Source organism: Schistocerca nitens, chromosome 6 (assembly GCF_023898315.1).
Source record: "Schistocerca nitens isolate TAMUIC-IGC-003100 chromosome 6, iqSchNite1.1, whole genome shotgun sequence".
Lineage (NCBI taxonomy): Eukaryota > Metazoa > Arthropoda > Insecta > Orthoptera > Acrididae > Schistocerca > Schistocerca nitens.
The window spans coordinates 97,494,140-97,517,326 of record NC_064619.1 but is presented as its reverse complement, the minus strand read 5'-3'; the positions used below and the strand labels follow the sequence as shown (position 1 = coordinate 97,517,326).

The following is a 23,187-nucleotide window of genomic DNA, read 5'->3' as shown; positions in this document are numbered from 1 at the left end:
TATATTCCGAAGAGCCGCAAAACGACGTGGCATGTACTTCACTAATGTCTGAAGTTGCGATGGAAGGAATTGACACCATGAAACCTCTAGGTCACAGCACGTTGCAACGCAACCTAGATGTGCTCAATAATGTTCATGTATAGGGAGTTTGGTGGCCAGCGGAAGTATTTAAGCTGAGAAGAGTGTTCTTGGAGCCATTCTGTAGCAATGCTGGACGTTTGGGTGTCGCATTTTCCTGCTGGAATTGCCCAAGACCGTCGGAATGTCCAACAGTCATGAATGGATACAGGTGATCAGAGAGGATGCTTACGTAGGTGTAACCTGTCAAAGTCGTATCTAGATATATCAGGGGCCCCATACCACTCCTACTGCACACGTCCTACGACATTACAGAGCCTCCACTAGCTTGAAGAGTCTCCGACTGAAATGCATGGTCCATTCGCTCCATGAACTAGTCTCCATATCCGTACACGTCCATCCACTTGATACGATTTGAAACGAGGTCAGGCTACATGTTTCCAGTCATAGACAGTCCACTGTCGGTGTTGACGAGCCAAGCCGAGGCTTAAGGCTTTGTGTCATTCAGTCATCAAGGGTACACCAGTGGCTCCGAAAGCCCCTGTCCATGATATGTCGTCGAACGCACGCTGACACTTGTTAATGGCCCAGCATTGAAACCTGCAGCAATTTGCGGAAGAGTTGCACTTCTGTCACGTTGAACGATTCTCTTCAGTCGTCGTTTGTCCCGTTCTTGTAGGACCTTTTTCCGGCCGCAGCGATGTCGGAAATTTGATGTTTTACCGTATTCCTGAAATTGACGGTACACTCGTGAAATGGTCGTACGGGAAAATCCACATTTCATCTCTGAGATTCTGTGTCCCATCGCTCGTGCGCGGACTATAAAATGACGTTCTAACTTCCTTAAATCTTGATAACCTGCTATTGTAGCAGCAGTAACCAATCTAACTGCTCCAGACACTGTTGTCTTACACAGGCGTTGCCGTTCGCAGCGCCGTATTGTGCATGTTTACACATCTCAGTACTTGAATATGCATGCCAATACGAGTTTCTTTGCTGCTTTAGTGTATATGTGTATAACGTGTCTCTCGTATGAGACACCCAGGGCATTTTTCTTTTGTTTTGACAGTTATTTCAAATTTCGTTTTTGCATTGTGTATCTGGAGTCAGCCCAAACAAACAGAGCTTACCACTACTTTCAAGCCACGCCAAGTGTCGATGCAAAGCGCCGGTTTCTTTCTCATTACACCTAAAAAGGTTGCAATTTTGCATGCTCATTTGACAGGGCGATTCGAGGTTAGTGTAGTACGATATCTGTTTTATCGGTAAGTATTAAAAGGGACACTAAAACTCAATAAAGAAACAGTACTCCAGCAGCAAAAGCACTGCCCTGGTGCGCGCTAATGCATAACTGAGTCGCTATAGGACAGCTGTTTATTAAGTTCTAATGTCCCTCTTAACACATACTCGTAAAACAAATGCCATAATATAGTAACTTGAAAGTGCTCCATTGAAAGATCTCGCAAGATTCCGATATAAAATAATTTTGTTCGTAATGAGAAATAAACAGATGCTTTCTGTTGACACTGGATTGCGCATTATAAACGTCACGAGCAGTGTATGTATATATAGATGTGCATGTGTGTGTCTGTCTTAGCCTAGCGTAAATCTAATATACTCGTATTTGGCGCACTTGTTGAGCGCACTGCAGGAGACTGTTAAGGGGCACTGTTGCGTATAAGAGAGCATACCCCTTTTATTGTAAATATTATCGAGTCTTTTAGAATACAGGTGGACTAAAGTTGTATGCTGTTTGCTTGCTAATACAACACGTTGACCAGAGTTAGTACTCATGGCTATGATGACAGTTGTTATTAAGATTTTGGGAAGTTTCTTCAAGTACTTCGAAATTGTGTCCGTTTTGCTGTAAGTGTATGTTAGGCAAGTGCCAGTATTATAATCAGTGGGTGTGGGTAGTCACCGATAGGATGGCAAGAGTAATTCGGTTAACTTGAATATGTACATCCAAATTGTAATTGACGTCTGTGTAAGCTGGTTTTGGCAGTCCTGTGGCCTGAACCACACTGTATGTTGACGAAGGGATCAAATCAAACTGGTTGTGTTGTTGTGTAAATGAGTCAACCACACTTTCCGTAAGGATTTAAAACCGTTTGTTTCAGCAACCGTATATTAATGTGTACTGTTAATTCACTGGGTTTTTATACTTCATGATTTATGTTGAAGTAATGTAAAATTAAATCGAATTTATGAAATTTAACCTGATGGAACTTTAGAAATAATAACTTACTTTTTCATGCTGTTCTTCTGCGCTATTGGTACAAAAAGCCTTCTAATACCGACCAATAGCACAACTGGGTAGGCTACCATATCCGTCACTAACAGTCTTTTATTTGTGATGATTACCAGAGATCGTAGTATGCAAAACGTGATCTAAAATCCCTGTGTCTAGAGTAACTATACTCGTATATTTCCAATACAAATAACACATTGTTAACTAAATTAATGAATACAATTCCAAGCAACTGAAAGCACTGAGGAAGAATTGACTTCTTTAATTACAATGAGGGCATCGCGATATTTGAAGAAAATTTTTCCTGACGGTTCTGTGTGCTAGTGCGCTTCTGGCTATTAGTCAGGGATCCTACTTAAGTGAATTTAAAAGTCGATTTGCTGAATGATTTACAAAAATAAACAGCGTGCGAAGCACATACATAGTGCCGTTGTGTACGGAGCATAGCACGATGACAGGAACAATTGCAAAACATATGGAATAGAATGAACAGCATACGGCATAATGATATAGCACAGACGAGGGGAATGAAGAGTGGTAGTTGGGGGTATATCGCATTGTTTAACATAAAATTTGGATCAACACTGTAGCGCAGGGCTTCACAACATACGTGCTCGCGGAGCAAGCTGTGAGCAGCAAGGCGCGAGCACGGAGTAGCGCGAGCACGCTACCCCTACTACCGGACCAGAGCGGAGAGTGGGGAGAGTCACGTGGGGCACACAATAGCTGCCGCCAGTCAATGTAAATCCGCGGCCACCTGCAGGGATATCACCCACGAATTATTACTGCGACAAATGAAACAAATAAAGGAGAATGTACACGTGCCACATAATTTTATTAGCTTAGTGTATGCCTCTACATTCGTATTAATTTGTGAACTGTTACACAATAAAAGGTGTCACTGAAGTGTGGGATTCTCTGTTATCTTGTACTTTTTGCCCTTTACAATTGCGCCTATGTTCGGAGTAATTGTTCTTGTGCATCGTAGGCGCAGCGTGCAGTTTAAATTTCGATCAGATAATGCGTTTCTCAGGCGCGTCTTGTTACATTTCATTGCAGAGAACAGTTATTCACAAACATACATGGAACCGAACATTGATATTATTGTAGCCGCCAGTTTGTGCAAATGACGAAATCTATCCTGAGGGAAGTCTCTGTAAAATTCCAAAATGTTTTTCTTGTTCTGAAATTTGTCTCTGTATTCTCTTTCACACTGCAGGTCAATAATTTCTAGTTGCAGCTCAGGACGAATCTCTTCAATATTCTCTGAATATGGAGAGGAGAACAGATCAGAATCACTGTCTAGTGCTGTCAGATCTTGAAAGCGTTGATCAAATTCTTCCTTAAGGGCAACTAAACTATGTGAATAACGTTCAAAGTCTTTGTGAACATCTTGCATGGATGATAATTTAGGAAAATGAGCTAGATTTCCTGTTTCCAGCTGACTCAGCCAAAGTGTCAATTTCATTTTAAAAGCTCGTATTCGATCTAAGAAATGAGTAATTAGCAGATCTTTACCTTGTAGTGAAATGTTCAAAGCATTCAGATGGCTAGTTAAATCTGCTAAGAACGCGAGATCACATTTCCATGAAGGCTCTTTCAATTCAGCAACACACATGTTATTTATTTCCATGAACATATTTATCTCATCTAATAGGCAAAAATTCGATTTAATAATTCGCCAGGACTAAGCCAGCGGACCTCGCTGTAATAAGGCAGGCTACCATACTGGCTTTCTACATACTCAAGAAAGCTTTTAAATTGCCTGTATTGTAGCCCATGCTACCTTATATAATTGGTTGTACGAACAACAACACTCATCACATTTTTTAGAGTGATACTCTTTGCACATACGTTTTCCTGGTGGATCACACAGTGAACGCCCCTTATCTCATTCGGCACGGTCAATTTTTGCATTTTCTCCTTCAACAACGCAACGAAACCTAATTTTTTCCCTGTCATCGCTGGTGCACCGTCTGTAGACACAGAAACTAAAGAATTCCACGACAATCCTATATTTTCAACACTTTCTTCAAAACTACTTAAAATATCACCTCCGGTTGTAGTGTTCTTCATGGCTACTACATCGAGTTCCTTCCTTCCTCACCTGAAGATCTCTATTAACACCTCTAATAAATATGGAAAGCTGCGCTGTTCCAGTGATATCAACACTTTCGTCCAGAGCTAGAGAATACGCCATAAAATCTGTATAGATATTTGCAAGCAGGCTCTAAACGTCTTCTGCCATGTCCTGTATGCGACGCATAATGGTCATGTCCGATAATGGCACAATCCGAAACTGTTCAACTTGAGATGGACACAAATGTTCCGCTGCAACTATCAAACATCTTTTATTAAATCGCCATCAGTGAAGGGGCGCAGGGATTTTGCTAAAAACAAAGCAATTTTATAGCTTACTCTGAGAGCTGCCTCAGTTGATTTTTCTTCGTCATCCAGATCTTCTTTGGATAGCTTCCTTTTAAGTTTAATAACTTCCTGTGCACGATCTGGTCCATCACATTTTCCACTTCCATAGTCTTTCGCGTGGTACGACATATAATGTCGCTGCAAATTAAATTGCCTAAAAGAATTCAGCGTTTTGTGACATACTAAACATTTTACAACACCATCTTTTTCTGTAAACAGATACCATTCCTCCCAATGGTGGTTGAACTGCGAAAGCATGGTTGGGGTTACACAACGGCGACTTGACATGATTCTTAATCAGCGATGTGACTGTTAGAGCTGATCGTAGTACTTTTAACGTTACACAGTCGGCGCGAATTCAATAGGCACGCTGCGGTCCTATTCATACGTGCGCGCGCATTTACCCTCCCTCCCCGCCCTCCATACACCACGACCTTGCACCTGCTCGCGAGCATGTGCCTGAGCAGACGCGAGTACTCGCGCTCGAAACCGGCCAGTTGTTAAGCCCTGCTGTAGCGGATGATGTGAAACGACTGTGCGATTCAGAAAGTACGATTACACACTGAGCGAAGCACGGCCGGTATCAGAGCATATACGGAAACAGGTGTGCAGAATTAACTGTGACCTAAGCTACATTTTATGTTTTGTAGACATTAAGTTTCTGTTGTCTATTACATGAAGTAGTATCAGTATAAATATGCTATAGTGAAATTTATAAGATATTGTATCTTTATGCTGACACTATCGACTATAATTTTATACAGCAGGTCTTGAGATCTGGGCTGTGAACCCAGACATAGTTTCAAAGTATGGACTATTTATAAAAAGAGAAAATATGGTGGTAAGGTGCAGCAGTGGAATTTATATTTGCAAAAAAAAAGAATTTTATCTGCTATGCACCTGAAAATAGAATGGCTCATTTAAGACCATAGAGAAGACCTTCAAAAAGGTGTCAGAAGTAGATTTGCACTGGTAGAGAGCGTTTGCTTAAATAAAGGAAGACAGTTAGTATTAGATATTGACATGGGAATGGCGAAAAGTTTTCTGAAAGTACAGAATTGTATGAAAGAGAAGCGCCATTGAAAATCCAGGAAAAAGGACACTGGAATAACTTCAAATGACGCGCATTCAAATAACGTTAAACGCTAACAGTACAGCTAATGTAAATACTGCACACATTAGACGAGAAGTAAATGTCCTTAATGAAGATAGATTCCTCAGATCCCAGGAATGGGTAACTTGTCACTAGAAGGGGTATTGACAGGGAATATCAGTAAGGTACAGACCAGAAATTTATTACGTAAATCAAATAATGTGGGATAATTGGTGTAGTTTAGACGAAAATACTGGCCAAACATTGGGAAAAATTGACGAGAGCATCCAATAAATCAAAATACCGTCGCGACTTACGGTAGTGTCGTTGCTAAATCCTGAAGAGCACGTGAAACATCTCCTCCCCTTACTGTTTTGTGGAAGAACATTTTCTGAGGTGGCACTTCCAAATAACCACTATATGACTGATTTTTCCGAAGATATTCCAACAGTTTTCTGTGTCGAAATCGGTTTCTTTTTTTCTTTTGAGTCATCAGTCTGCTGACTGGTTTGATTGGGCTCGCCACGAACCTCTTCATCCCAGAGTGGCAATTACAACCTACGTCCTCAATTATTTCGTGGATAGATTCCAATCTCTGTCTTCCTCTACGGTTTCTTGTCCTCTACAGCTCCCTCTACTATCATCCCTCGTTTAAAGTTTTTACACTGCACGACTTTCTCTAGTTACTGGATATTGTTCCGTGATGTCATAAGAGATATCCTGCACCCTGTCCCTGCTCCTTGCCAATAGAGTTTTCCATTTATTCTTTCCTCGCCGGTTCTCTGGGGAATCTTCTCATTCCATACCTTGTCAGTCCACCTAATTTCCTGCTGCAACACTAAATCTCAAATGCTTCTACTCTGCTCCAGTTTTGCCAATGCCCATGTTTCAGTACCATACAAACCTATGCTCAAAACGTACATTCTCAGAAATTTTTTCCTCAAATTAAGGCCTATGTTTGATACTAGTACACTTCTCTTGGTCGGAATACCGTCTTTGCTGCTACTAGTCTGCTTTTGATGTACCTCCTGTTCCGCCCGTCATTGGTTATTTTGCTGCCTAGGTAGCAGAATTCCTTAACTTCATCTACTTCGTGATCACCAATACTGATATTAGCTTCTCGCTCTTCTCATTACTGTTACTTCTCGTCACTTTCGTCTTTCATCGTTTTACTCTTAATCCATATTTTTTACTCATTAGACTGTTCATCCCATTCACACATCCTTTAATTCCTCTTCACCTAAGCTCAGGATCGCAATGTGAGGAGCGAATCTTATCACTTGCCCGCGAAAGGCAAAGGTCCCGAGTTCGAGTCTCGGTCGGGCACACAGTTTTAATCTGCCAGGAAGTTTCATATTGTATGTTATTCGCCTTTCGCTATAGCTTACACCTATTTTCCTCAGAATTTCGATCATCGTGCACTGTTTGACATTTTCGAACTTTTTTGTTGTTGTACAAATCATAGTCTCACTTCGATTATCAAAGGCAACGTCCGAATTGCCTTTCCTAACGGACACTGATTGTCATCTAACGGCTCTTTAATATTCTTTTCCGTTTTTCTTTATGTTATACTTGTAAGCAGCTTGGATGTATGAGCTTTTAGGCTGGTTGAGCGATAATTCTCGCACTTGTCAGCTCTTTCCATTTTCAGAATTGTGTGCATGATTCTAGAATGAAATTTTCACTCTACAGCGGAGTGTGCGCTGATATGAAACTTCCTGGCAGATTAAAACTGTGTGCCGGACCGAGACTCGAACTCGGGACCTATACCTTTCGCGGGCAAAGGTCCCGAGTTCGAGTCTCGGTCCGGCACACAGTTTTAATCTGCCAGGAGGTTTTTGTGTGGATGATGTTTCTCGGAAAGTCAGGTGGTATATTGCCAGGATCAGAAATTCCACAAACCAAAATGAATAATCGTTTTGTTGCCATTTACTTCAATGTTTTTAGAAATTCTAACCTAGTGTTATACATCCCTACTGCCTTTTATGACCTTAAGTCTTCCAAAGCTCGTCTAAATTCTAATACTTGATCCCCTATCTCTTCTATACCGACTGCTGTTATCGCTAGACAGAACTGATGCAACACGGACTCACCATGCCGTCACCCAGGTTGCTGACAACGCAGGGGATGAGTGCCGTGGAGCCGGTCTGCGCGGTGACGATGCTGGAGTTGTCGGTGACGAAACGCACGGCAGGAGGCGGCACGTCGGACGCGTCGAGCGGCCAGTCCGCCCCCGGCGCCGCCTCCGTGGGGGCGGCGGCCACCAGGGCGGCGGCCAGCGGCACCGCCAGCGCCGGCGGCCGCGTCTGCCGCGGGGCGGGCGCCGCGCTCCAGGCCGCACCTGCCGAAAGGTCAGCCGTCGTCAACGAGGGACAGCGTAGACGGATTAGGGGTCAGGGGCTATCCTACTGTACAAAGCATTGTTACGCAGTTCGGATAAAATCCACTTGAGCAATAGGACAGCTATCCTCGCTCTTCACGCTGCTGAAACTTTTATTTATTTACTCCCATCTGCAGTATCCGTGGCTGCCGCGCAAACATGGGACGACTTGAAATCGATAAGTTGGCCACAGCACAGGTGGTGTTTCGGCTGTTGCCCATATGCTGTGTTGGCCAGTAGCAAATAACATACAAGATCCGACATGCGAATGCTAATCGATTTAAAGGCTTCGCCAGCAAATACGTCATACGTCTTCGAAATCAGATGAAGGGAAAGTACTTTATTCAACATACATTGGCTGTAGAACCATTCGCATTTACATCGCTCTCTGGTAGAAAGTGCTAGTTCTGTATATACGAGGGCTGTCCAGAAAGTACCGATTGATCGCGAAATGGAACCCACAGTGAAAATCATAAATGTTATATTTGTAATATGTAGCTACACCTTCCAGCTACTACTATACATAGCCGCCGTTCTGACTTAGACATTTGTCGTAGCGTTGCACCAACTTTCCAATACGCTCATCATAGAAGGCAGCCGCCAGTGCTTTCCGACAATTCTCTACGCTGGCCTACAGCTCGTTGTCTGTGCCAAAATGATGTCTTCAAAGCCAGCTGTTCATGTGAGCCGAGATAAAAGGCAGAGGGAGATAATTACGGGGTGTATTGTGGGAATTGAACATTTCCAATTGAAAACGATGAAGGAGCATCTTCATTGCCCCTGCAGAACGCGGCTGAGAATTGTCTTGAAGGAAAAACCGATAACAGTTACGTAATGTTGGCTGCATAGCTTCAGGCGAAATTTTTCACCAGGCCCTCGTACTTGGCGGGAGATACTATTTTCTAGACAACTTTACGCGCTCGCTGTGAACTCAGAAATGAGGAGAGCGACGTGATGCTATGTAGGGTCATACTAGAGACACTGCCCAACACACCTGTGCAAAGCTTTGTCAGATTTTCATAGTCGTTTCCATTTTGCGACCCATCGAAACTTACTTTCTGGACACCCCTCGTATGTGCATATCTAGGATGGTCCCTGCACGCTACGAAAAATACATTTACATTAGTTGTCATCTGTTATGATAAGTTGGTAAGGAGTGGGAACAACCCCATAAAACACGTGATTACGTATGTTTACACACTGACGGAATAAAATCTCAACGCCAAAATATAATTAATGCAGAAAAACGAAAATTTTCAAGTACACTTTTCTGTGTAAGGTGTTTAACGTTGCACGATCATAGGTTAATATACGTGAGAGGTAAGCCATTAGAAATCTGAAACGCTGGTACGTTAATAGGCGTTGTAGCCACCAGAATGTTGAACGGAAACATGAAACCGTGCAGACATTTTGCTATACAAACTTGGTGGCTTCTTTTTCTGGGCGACGCTGGAGATACTGTCCGATTATGTCTCATATGTGCTTGACTGGAGACAGAACTGATAACTTACCAGGCCAAGGAAACATGTTGTCACTCTGTAGAGCACGTTGGATTACAAAAGCGATATTCGGCAGAGCGTTACCAACTTCAAAACCCTCTGGAATGCACAAGAGGTCGAACTCCCAGACTGACGTACAAATTTTCAGTCTGGGTGCGTGGCACAAAAACGAGTATGCTCCTGCTGTCATAAGATATCGCAACACAGACCACACTCAAGGTGTATGCACAGCATGCCTTGCACGCTGATACAATGGTTTTAGGCATTCAACTGCCATCCTTCTAACCAACAAATGCCATCAGTGGCACTGAGGCAGGGCCGGCTTTCATCAGAAAACACAACAGACCTCCAAATTGCCCTTCAATGGGTTCTGGCTTGAACACCACTGAAGTGTCATGCTCGAAGCTGTGCTTCCAGTATCCGATTCGTAACAGTCCGTTACGTCACAGTGGTGCTAATTGCTGCTCAGATAGCTGACGTAGATACAGTACGTTCCGCCAGAGTCAGAAGCCGAACACAATGGTTTTCCCACTTCTCGCGACGGTTCATTCTAGTGACCACCGCTGCCGGCATTCATGTACAATGGTTACAATCCTGCCAAATATTTCTACAGTATCGGAGAAGGAACATCGAGCTTCTCTTAGCCCTATTACACGACCTCGTTCAAACTCAGTGAGGAGCTGATAGTAGTGTCTTTGTCACCTTAAGGGCATTCTTGACTAATGTCAACACACCATCTCGATGCTCGTAGGAAACAATGCTGAGATCGTTGCAGCCGGTATTTAAAGCAAATCTGATTTGCATCCTCATAGTGGTGTTACTAGTGCCATTCATATGCGACTGGCGCGAAATTTGACAGCATTATCTTTCAGACGTTCATCAACGTTCATTTACGTCGCACAGCTCCATTTTTTGGCTTGCGATTTCTTTCCATTAGTATATTTATTAATCAGAGGTAACTTTTAAAGTAACATTGGAAAAATATGAAAAGACCCAGCACGTTTAATACGTTACAGATAACAAGACATGTCTCTCATAGTAACTCTACGCACAAACAACTCTCAGTTGTAATTTAGTATAAATGAGGCATACGTTTTACAAGGAGAGAACAATTTAAGTGGGAGTAGAACAGGATAAAAATTTTCCATGATCCATTTTCTTGTTGGCTTAAAATGTTCTTTAAGTTCCTTTATAAATAATTCTTCTGCTGCCAGTCACGATTTTGTTTATTTACATTCCACACGATGCGTATCAGGAAATGATTCCCATTTCGAGTGCGTGTCTGTGTGTTTTATGCCATTTTTATGTGATGTTGTCGTTGTGTGACAGAGTACTTCATTTCGTTGACTTTACTATAATATATAAGATACATGCGACCTTTGGTTCGTTATCGATCCTTACACGAAGTTAGTGGTGAACTTTGAAAGAATTTGTACTTACAGTTTCTTCTAAAGTTTGCCACGAACTTCACAAAATGATCGGTAACCAACCAAAAATCGCCTCTTTCTTGTATACAGCAGTAAAGTCAACAAAATGAAGCAGACTCTCACACATTGACAACATCACATAGAAATGGCATAAAATACACAAAAACGCACTCGCAAATGGGAATGATTTCCCGAAACGCATCGTGTGATAAGAAAATAAATAAAATCGTGACAGGTAACAGAAGAATTATTTATAAACAAACGTATCGTTTTCACTGTCGCCGGCTTTCAAATACTTTTAATAATGGATCAAATCAGATTAATGTTCTTTAAATAATCTATTTTTACGATTCATTACCATAAAGTGTGCTACAAATGCTAATAGGTTAAATCCGTGATACAGTGCATGGGGTCTGGTGCATCCGAGCGCTCGAAAGCAACCGGTGGAATACTCTAACAACTATCTACGAAATGGGAATCCCTTAGTACCGGATGGTATCACAGAGGGAATTCTCAAAAAGCTTTCTCTTCGTGACATGATTCATTTATGGTAAACAGTCTGAAAGCACGTGATTGCCTCGTGTCTTTTTAACTTATCATGTATATTGTTTTTTATGCGAAGTAAAAACGCGAGTGCCTGAAAATGATAACAAGCATATTTACACTGATAGAAATAGTTCGAAAAGTAATCACAGAACGTTCCGGTTGCTATTCAGAAGCCACCGAAACGAAGTAATTTCGTCAAAGTGACAGTCTTCTGACCTCGGCGAAAAACAGAGCGATTAAAGGGTATTTCAGTTCCAATATTATAAACGATACAAGTTAAATTTAAAATCCCTAAAAAAAAGTCTTTCAAACGAAGCTTCCTTGCAAGTGACCGGAAAAGGCTAAGGACCCGAGTTCGAGTCTCGGTCGGTCACACAGTTTTAATCTGCCAGAAAGTTTCATATCAGTGCACACTCCGCTGCAGAGTGAAAATCTTATACTGATAACGTCTTTCAAGATGACGGGAACTCTAGCTCATGAAATATACATACAATTACATTAGGCCGTTTTGTAACTTGTAGGTCAGTGTTTTTACTACTGTATTACATAGGAATTTTGCGATAAATTTTAATTTCAGTTTTTGTAGAAAACATTGACTTTTGTTTCAGAGAGTCACCATTTTATTAAGGAATACTTTTATATATATGTTAAGTACTGATTTAGACAATATAATGTCTCAAAGCAGTTGTTGAATTTTTGTTCTAGGTTGAAAATTAGGGCGTTCACAGCTCCCACTAACCGACCTCGCACTCCGCGATGGGCTGTCGTCGATGTCGTGTAGCGTCCTTGGGGTGCTAATTTTTACTTATAAAATACATTGATCAATTTTAAAGTTGTACTGAAAGGTCTGAAGTCAATTTGATAATTAATTTATTACATCATGAATATTTGTTCCAAAATCGAGCTTCATCTTGGAAAACCCTTATAAACACCGTTGCTAGTTACGGAGACGGCTGGTGAACGTTAGTAGAGTTTCGAGTATCAGGGAGAAAGACTGTGAGCGAATCATATAGCAGCTGCCACCGTCACACCTTAGCAAAAGATCTGCCGGAGAATCCTAGAAAATTCTGGTCGTATGTAAAAATCGATAAGCGGCTCTAATGTTTCCATTTAGTCCCTTGTTGAGCAGTTCGGAGTGGCAGTTGAAGATAGCAAAACGAAAGACGAAGTTTTAAATTTCACGTTCAAGAAATCGTTCACACAAGAGAATCCTAAAAACATATCTTCATTTGAGCTTCGGACAGACTCCCGAATGGAGGGCATAGTAATAAGCATACATGGTATAGGCAAACAACTGAAAGACTTGAAAGCAAATAAATCACCAGGTCCGCATGGAATCCCAGTTCGATTTCACAAAGAGTACTCTACGGCATTGACCCCTTGCCTAGCTTGTATTTATTGTGAATATCCCGCCAAGCGCAAAGACTCAACCGATTTGAAAAAAGCGCAGGTGACTCCAGTATGTAAAGAAAGATATAAGAACGGACCCGCAAAATTACAGAGCAATATCTCCAATTTCTTTTTGGTGCAGAATCCCTGAACATGCGTAGTATCAGTCCGAATATAATAAACTTACATGAGACTGAGGAGCTTATGTTCATGGTTTTAGAAAACAGCTTAGAACTTTGGACGAAGAGCATCAGGTAGATTCCGTGTTCCTGGATTTCGGGAAGCATTTGACACGGTGCCCCACTGCAGGCTGTTAACGAAGGTACGAGCATATGGAATAAGTTCACAGATATGTGAGTGGCTCGAAGACTTCTTAAGTAATATAACACAGTAGATTGCCCTCGACGGCCAGTGTTCATAGGACTCAAGGGCATCATCAAGTGTACCCCAGGGAAGCGTGATAGGACCACTGTTGTTCTCTATATACATTACTTATTTGGCTGACAAGGTTGCCTGCAATCTGCCATTGTTTGCTGATGATGCCGTGATGTACGGTAAGGTGTCGAAGTTGAGTGAGTGTTGGAGGATGCAATACGATTTAGACAAAATCTCCATTTGGTGTGATGAATGGCGGCTAGCGCTAAATGTGGAAAAATGTAAGTGAACGCGTATGAGTGGGAAGATCGAAACTGTCATGTTCTGATACAGTACTGCTATTGTCCTGATTGACACAGTCAAGTCTTTTAAATTTCTTGGCATAACTTTCCAAAGCGATATGAGATGGAACGAGCCTGTGACAACTGTGGTAGGGAACGCGAATAGTCAACTTCGGTTTACTGGGTGAAGTTTAGGAAAGCATGGTCACCTGTGAAGGAGACCGCATAATAGGACGCTGATGCTAGAGTGTTTGGGATCCTTACCAGATCGATTGAAGGAAGACATCGAAACAATTCAGAGCCGAGCTGCTATATTAGTTACTGTAGGATCGAACAACATATGTTACACTGTTGGTTAGGAAACTCAAATGGGAATACCTGGAGGGAAGGCGACGTTATTTTCGAGAAACAGTATCGAGAAATCAAAATACCCACGGGTGTACTTCCGGTCTACAGTGTCCAACGGGCACAATATTTCGGCGATCATACATGTCGCCATCATCAGGTGAACTGACGGACTGAGCTCCTGTGAACGTGCCGGTACGGAGATCCGTACGCTGTGGCTGCTCAGGGGGAGCTGGGTTCGTTCGCAGCGGCGACCGATTTAACTACCCTCCGCCCGCGGCGCACTCCCCCCGCCGTCCGCGCCCCGCGCCACGGTCGCGCGGTGGAACAGATTGCTACGGCGTCTGAGATGACGTCGGTGTGATGGCTCTGTCGGCCGTGGTCGTCACAACTATACGTTTGCTCGATTTACTCTTGATTAACCCAATCGCTGGTTCCCAAGCCTTGCTAACGGATTATGAGGTCGTCATTGGTGCGAATTTCGATGGCCTCTCTAACAACGCTGTCCCAGTATCTCGACGTCTATACCAGAATCCTAGTGCGTTCATACTCCATACCGTGATTTTCCGACAAACAATGTTCAGCGACCTCCGACTTGCTCGGATATATCAGTCGAGTGTGCCTCTGGTGTTCACGGCATAGATTCTCGACGGTACGCATCGTCTGACCAATAAATGACTTGCCACATTGACACGGAATCTGGTACACGCCGGCCTTCCTCAAACCGAGGTCATCTTTTGCGCTCCCCACCAGTGCACGAGTTTTATTCGGAGGACAAATCACAGTTCCGACCCGGTGTTTCTTCAAAATGCGGGCGATTTTCCCCGAGAGTGCGTACCGGCACGTTCACAGGAGCTCAGTCCGTCAGTTCACCTGATGATGGCGACATGTATGATCGTCGAAATATTGTGCCCGTTGGATATTTAGATTATCAAATACGCCGGGAGAAACTCAAGCATCACATAGTATCGAGAACATTTAAAGAACCTGCATTTGAAGCTGACTGCCGAACGATTCTACTGTCGCCAACATACACTGCGCGTAAGGACCACGAAGAAGAGATACGAGAAATAAGGGCTCATGCGGAGGCATACAACACTCAGTTTTCCCTCGTTCAGTTCGCGAGCGGATCAGGAAAAGAAATTACAAGTAGGGGTACAGGGTACCCTTCGCCATCCACTGTTCGGTGGCTTGTGGTGTATCTGTGTAAATGTAGATATAGATGTAGTCCACCTATTTATGTTACGCGCACTACCAGTAAAGTGAACGCCACCAAGCGTGCAAAAAGGGTGAGAGGTCACGTTCTCTTAGGTAAGTACTTCTCCAGTATTGGTTTTTTAAACCAGTTTCGTATGTCTGTAACCTATGTCTCCAGGTAAGGAATCTATTCCTCTCTATATGTTAATGTGGTAAATTTGATAGTATGACTGTTTATCTCCTTTCCGAGTTTCTGAACCGTTTGGACCACCAACCTCACGACCGCGCCGTTATGAGTCCCTGCCTATAGCTAATCCCAGTCAGAGCCGCAGTTCTAATCTCCGATAGTGCGAATTCCGAGAATATACGCAGTGGCTTTGTCCTGTAAATGGAAAGGTTACCTTGTGGTTTCTGCACGGCCCAGCGCACGTAGAAAGCAACTCAGTTACTTCAAGCCGTTCTGATTTCATTCATTGTAAAGAGTTCGCGTGTAAAAAGAGAAGATGACTCAGTAACGGCTCGCCTAAAGTTTCGTGGGTTATAGAAAACTTAAGAAACAGTCAGGTCAAGAAGCACATCCCATATGTTATGCTGATAGTTATCACTTTAATTCCGTCTAATTACAGTTGATTAACACGAATATTTCTTGTCATACGCATTTCTTCTTTAGCATTTGAAAGGAACCATCAGTTGGCTGAAATATATACGCATTAGTATTTATAAAGTATCATTTCAACATCGTAAATCGAGGTTATAAACAGTTCTGGCAAACCCTGACTTTCTATGACTCAGTAATAGTTTAATTTTCTAGTTAAATATTTGCAGATGCTGCTCTCTTCCCGCTTCAGAGCAGTTATTCTGAATACTGCTATTCGAAATTTCAACCCCACAGCAATAAGAATACGAAGATACACATACATCATTGTGTTGTAAACTTTGCTGCTATCGAACGCGTATTAGTAATATCTGTGATCTTCCTATGTATGTATGTGTGTGTGTGTGTTTACAAACTGGTATCTGTTTTCTCGATAATTAGGTGTGTATTCACACAGTTTTTTTAATTTTTAAAATATGTTGAATATATTTGCTGAGTGGTCTCGAAAGTGTTTAATGCACTGAATTCAGCAGCCTGCATGTCTTATTAAAACGGATGCAGTCCTTGTTGCAGTGACTTCCAAATAACGCACGAATGAAGGAATAATTATTGGTTCAAATGGCTCTAAGCACTATGGGACTTAACGTCTGAGGTCATCAGTCCCCTAGACTTATGACTACTTAAACCTAAATAACCTAAGGACATCACACACATGCATGCCCGAGGCAGGATTGGAACCTGCGACCGTAGCTACAGCGCCGTTCCGGACTGAAGCGCCTAGAGCCGATCGGTCACAGCGGCTGGCTAAATTATTGGTATCCAACAATGTTACGCTAGCTTAGGAGCTCGGTGGAAGGCTTAAATCAGGATTTCCGCCGATCCCTGTCACAATATACGGCGCACATTTCTTCATCTCTTATACTGGATATCACGAAGTAATAATTTACGCTGAGACTAGGTGAGGTTGAGGAGTTGATAACTTGCAAAAACTATCCCAATACTTGTAAGTTGCCTGGTAATTTCATATAATTTTACGTACTGTTCACTTACCAGACCTCTTGTTTTCTTTAGTCCTGAATCGCTGTTAAGCTTACTGTAAGAAACATTACCAGACAAACCTGCTTCCGCAATGCACGTGTCACTGCAATAACTTCCATGGCTGCAGTCTGTCGTGACACGTGTCCTACACATCTGCCACCTCCTCACATCAAATAAAACGACTGTGATCGAAAGGGACACGAAATTAAATAGTCTATAACTAAATAACACTGTGTGGATAATATCTTAACTTTGCGGACCATGTCCCTACATCGTCTAGTGTGCACTCGGAGTAGATGTACAATGGCACAATTCACACTGTCACTCGAGTTACCAGCTGGTTTTTTTTTTCTCCTTACCAACACGATCAAGGAATGGAAGACAACTATCCTGTTCCACCTCCACAGTGAAACGAATATTCGGTTGAGATGGATTCAGGTGTTCCTAAAAGTCGTTCAAATTCTCATAGTCATGAGGCCACAAAACGAAAGCATCGTCTACGTATCTGAAAATAGAAGTAGGTTTCAAAGCCGCCGCTCCAAGCAAGCTACTCGAAGTATCCCAGAAATCAGTTGGCAATCGTAGGTAACAACAATCTCTTCGTAACTTCATCTGTCTGCTCACGGCACTGATCATTGAATAAAACATATGTCGGAATAGATTCGTTAGTTCAACAACAAACCTAACCTCAGTTAACTGTAATGAATCAGAAGAAGAATGCGAGTGATGGGTGAGACCACATCAGATCTTAATAGAATATCACAGGCATTCAAACGTATTCCTCCTAATCGACTCAATACCTGCGCCGAGTTCTTAATGTGTTGCTTAGATCGACTAACTAGTGGGCTCAACAGAGCAGCAAGGTGTTCTGTTACATGATATGTCTTATCATCAATGTCTCTCACAATCGGACGAAAACGAACTTCAAAATGGTTCAAATGGCTCTACGCCCTATGGGAGGTCATCAGCCCCCTAGAGTTAGAACTACATAAGCCTAACTAACCTAACATGCCCGAGGCAGGATTCGAACCTGCAACCGTAGCAGCCGCCTGGTTCCGGACTGAAGCGCCTAGAACTGCTCGACCACAGAGACCGGCAGAAGAGGAACTCCTTGCTTCTTGAGTTTCGTAAGGCTTTATAACCTAGGGGGAATACATTAAGTGTTAAGATTCTTGATAATTTCTTGAGAAAAGGAACTACACTTCAGGAGACTATCATTGTTTCTATCAACAATTGTTTTGCTATCAGCACAGATATTGCGATATGCTCAATCAGATAGTAAAGACTGCATCTTTTGAACGCAATTCAGATTTTCCAGGATAACTGTAACATTGCCATTTTGAACGACTTTGCGAAACACCTGAGTTCAATGCGCAACGATGGCGGTGAAAAAAGATGGCTGTCTTCCCCCTCCTTGACGTTTGGTCAGGAGGATGCTTGATAGTACGTTGGGACATGCCGTTTATAGGAAGCCTACTCACACGTATCTACAAGCTCACCGCGAAGCGGTACTCCGTACACTAATTCACAGTGCGCACGTCATTTCAGGCCCTGAGAGTTTGTCAGCTGAGTTAACCCATCTTGAGATCACCTTCCGTCAGAATGGACGAGATCGGGCGTGCGTTGCGCTATCGACTCAATCGTGCACTGGGTGAGTGGTGAAAATATAGAGTTGGAACGAGCATCTACGGCCTTTCTGCCTTATACAGGGAAGATGTCCAATAAGAGTCGTCATATTTGGATGACACATGATCCAAAATGTTTCTTCGACCTCCATCTAAAATTAGAATCCTTTAGGTGTCCGCCCCCGGTAGCTGAGTAGTCGGCGCGACAGAATGTCAATACTAAGGGCCTTGGTTCGATTCTTGGGTAGGTCGCAGATTTTCTCCGCTCAGGGACTGGGTGTTGTGTCTTCCTAATCATCAACATTTCATCCCTGTCGACGCAAAAGTCGCCGAAGTGTCGTCCAATTGAAAGACTCGCACCCGGCGAAAGGTCTACCCCACGAGAGAGCTTAGTCACACGACATTTGCCTTTATTTATCCTTTAGGTTCCGTTAAGAGTGGTCATGGTTTTGCGTAAACTAGGTGTCTACTGTATTCCTTGCAGTTGTGCGATGCCATACATTAGTCAAAATATGAGGACAGTGAAGGAAAGGTGTACTGAACGTAGGCGTCACACACGCTTACAACTGCCGAGGAAATCAGCTATTGCACAACATTGTTCTGGCATTGGTCACTCCATGGAATACAACAACACGGAGATTTTGGTATGAACTTCCAGCTGTAGGGATACTGTTTTCAAAGAAAGAGTTGGAATTAAATCGCCATGTAACATGCAGTTGAGGTTTCTGCTGTAACAGATATTTATGCTTAAATTCCGCTTGGACTTCTTCTCTCTCCCTTGTGAAAAATAGAGTACAGAGCTTATGCTACCTCGTCTGTTTTCAATAATTTTCACTGTGTTTAGCTTCTGCCGTCAGTCATCTTTGGTTGGTCTAGTGGCTATGCTGTTTACAGTGTGTGTGTGTGTGTGTGTGTGTGTGTGTGTGGTGTGTGTGTGTGTGTGTATTGTCTTTCCGTAACTGCTGTGCAAACTGAGGTTTTAAATCCCCTTTCCAGCTGAAGTTTTGTTTTGAAAATAACAGGTAGGTATCTTCTAGAAATATCGACGGTTGCAGAAATACTCACCCAGTTGCATTCCCATAAACTGTGTGAATAGTAATATACCATATTTCACTTATAGAGAATGTTATGTAATTTTAAGTTCCCCAACTTGATAGTCTTGTATGATGATCATTAACGTCCTGTCAAGATCATGTAAACGGTGAGTGGAAATCTCACCTCTATCCAGCATTACCAGCCATTAGGATTTCAGCTGCTTATTAGAATTGATAGTGCTTTTGCATTTCGTCATTTAACTCCTCCACTACATTCATGTTCCTAAGTTGAAAGGCGTTCAGCATCAAGTGAAACCGCATGAGTCGCTACGACACTGCGTGTGTGTGTGTGTGTGTGTGTGTGTGTGTGTGTGTGTGTGTGTGTGTGTGTGTGTGTGTGTGTGTGTATGTGTGCGTGTATGTGTGTGTGTGTGTGTGTGAGCCTTTAAGCATTGTGAAAGATGACGCAATGGTATGGATACCTAGTACGACGTCACTGGGATTGGAGTGAACAGCACAATATGAAATTTTATGCTCTCACATTTCAGTATAGGATGCACTACAATTCCTCATATTCCGCGAGACCATCTAGCACGATATGTGGTGACGACTTCCACTGCTTGCCAAACCTTCTCTCTAGATTCATTGTGATCTGCAGCGGTCCTATTAGAGCTGAAATTCTTCAGATTATCCCATGTATGTCAAATCGGACTCTGTTAGGGTTAGAATGACGAAGTTACTGTCAAAAAACTTCCATAGGTAGTGCAAATTGGCAGGTATATCTGTTAAAGGAAATTCATACATCATGTTTCCCTGACGCAAATGAAGGCGTATTTCGTAAGTGACGGATCTCTAAGAAATGAAATTTTTAAGGAAAATACAAATTTAAAAAATAATGTGCTTAAATTTCATTTATGAAAGCTAGTATTTCACATTTCACATTACTTTTACGTTTTATATATACAAATTAAGCAGACATAATTCCTTGTTATTTTGATGTGCTAAATTTATGTCACATTTCAGTGAAGCAAAAGGATTTATTAACATATTGTCATTGAAAATAACAGTAATGTTTACCTATTTAATGTACAGATCAGTTGTTATTTACATAATCTGAAGCCCTGTTCAGTTTATTAGATTCAGAGAAATATATATTTATCCTAGGCTGAAAATATCGAAAAGAAGTAGTAAAATTCATGTGAAAAATAAAGTAATCAATCTATCCTGGTAACAGCATTCACTTGGACTGGAAAGGAAACACCTTTTCGTAAGAAAGCCCAGAGAAATGCATGTTAGTTATCCGTAATTTACTTAATATGCGATTCACATCATCCACTCTTCGAAATGCCTTAGATACACTGCAGTATTATAGCTGCAGTTTCACTGCATTACTACGCGTCCGTTATTGAGTTCATCATCCAATGCAGGCTGACGTCATCAGAAGTAGACCTCAGTACTGTATCCATCCATCAGTCTAACGCATATCGTACATCGGATTGATATAGCACTAAAAACACTCACACGCAAAACTGAACCTGTTTCAACGTTTGAGTACTGGATTGACGTTTATTGGGCCCCAGTGTAGCAAAATTCAATTGTATGGATGTCGAAACCATACTGCAGACCTGACTTAAAAAAGTATTTCTGCTGGGCGTATTTGTGGTTTAATTCTTTTGGGCGCATTTCTGGAACGACAGTGACTTTCAAAAACCATTTTAAACAGGGTAAGGGTCACCTCAGTGAGAAAAAATCAAGGAACATGATAATAAAAACGACTAGCCAACGTTTCGTAGCTGCGAACTGAGCACTACTCTTAGCCAGATAAAATTCAGTTTGGAATTCAGCTCTTCAGTGGTCAATATCTTTCAAAATATTCATTGCGTACTTGTGCCCTTGGATACTGTACGACAACATGTATTTCATTGGGTGCTTGAAATTTTAACAATTGTTTAAATCTGACAACAGTTCTGTCCCTATTCATGACGGTGCAGTGGCTGTACCACAATACTGTATTGCTCTGAAAAACTCGCGGTGGAGAGTAGTCGTTGCACTTTCACCGTCGCAGCGCTGTACAGGAATCGAGAGTAGAAAGGCGTTGTGCCTGGAAATGGTGCACACTGAATGGAGTGAGCAACGAACAAAACGACCGTTGTGCGTGACACGTTTAGTGCTGTGGTAGTTCCCGTAGCAGGGCTCTGATGTTATGCGAGCGGTAGCGCGGGTTGCAGGCCTCGGGGACCGCTGGGGATAAACACGAACTGGGGCGAAGGCAGTCTTTGTGCCCGGCGCCTGGAATCGCTCTCTCCCTGCTGCTCTGTCAGGGTACACACACACACACACACACACACACACACCATAGTGCGCGCGCGCGCATACACGCCCGCCCACACACTGACAAATACACAGTAGGTGTTCTTCCTCACACACACTAAAACCCACGAGAAGATGCGGGTGTGAGGGAACACGGTGAGTAGATTCACTGCAGAAATGTTAACAGAACAAATAATGATTTAGCACATTACGCAAGGGAACGGAAATGAGCATACGGCATTGTGGGAAGTTCGGCCGCCGAGGGAAAGTACTTACTACATTCGACGACACACTGGGTGACTTGCGCGTCGGACATTGGGATGAAATGATGATGAGGACAACACAACAGCCAGTCCCTGAGCGAAAAAAAACTCCTCCCCCATCGAACCCTGGCCCTTCCGCCGTGCTGACCACTCAGATAACGGTGGCGGACATTACACACGGGGGAAATGTCTCGATAAAATTTAGCCTAAAATCTACGCTGCATTACATCTTTTTACAAGAGATATGTCATTTTCATTTGACTTAAATGATTCTATACAATCCTGCGGCTACAGCAAAGGTCTATATGATCTTACAACAGACAGCCATTACGCTTTTGCATGGTCATTATACTTTCTGTTTACATTTGCAGATGTGAGACTCATCCGCTGCTGCGTGTATTTCCTGACAGAGTAGATAATTACACAGTATGATGTCATTACTTTGTGACAACTTTCAGGTTTCGTTTGGAGATACGAAAAAGTTATGTTATAAAACAAGAAATGTAATCTTGTAGCCTCGTCGTAAGCTCTTTCACCCGTTAGATATATGGATCATTTCACGTCTTAAATGATCCAGCAAGTGATGTAATCTTGTAGCCTCATCATAAACTCATTCGTTCATTAGTATGTGGAGTTTGTCAAAGTATGAATGATGAAACAGAATCTGGTGTTAGCAACTGCTGTTTATATGCTAAAAATGCTACTGTTCACTCATTCTAAAGTGATTATAGTACAGAAGCTATTGTTATTGTTTATCTACTACATAATTACAGATGTCAATTGAAAATAAATGCTCATACGTGTCCTGCAGCCAATGTCAAATCAATACAGTACGAAACTGCTGGTAGTAATAATGCCCCTTTTCCTACTAATGCTAGCTGCATTATCGTTATTAATTTATTAAATTAAAATTCGTTTTACAGACCGTATTCGTGACCAATATAAGTAAGGTACATCTCAAACATGGTGTAATAACAGTTGATTTCATTATATTCACTGATTTGTCATTTCAACTTAACAATTTAGCACTCATG

General features: G+C 42.3%; 1 protein-coding gene across 1 annotated transcript in view; it reads right to left on the bottom strand.

The window, feature by feature from the left end:
- LOC126263242 (zwei Ig domain protein zig-8-like) overlaps positions 1-23,187 on the bottom strand; it is a 253,264-nt gene that overhangs the window by 202,620 nt on the left and 27,457 nt on the right. Inside the window, exons 2-3 of the mRNA XM_049960327.1 lie at positions 15,690-15,699; positions 7,943-8,190 (exon numbers count right to left, since the gene is read on the bottom strand). Coding sequence (XP_049816284.1) covers positions 7,943-8,190; positions 15,690-15,699 — 258 coding nt within the window. The remainder of the gene's footprint in view (positions 1-7,942; positions 8,191-15,689; positions 15,700-23,187) is intronic.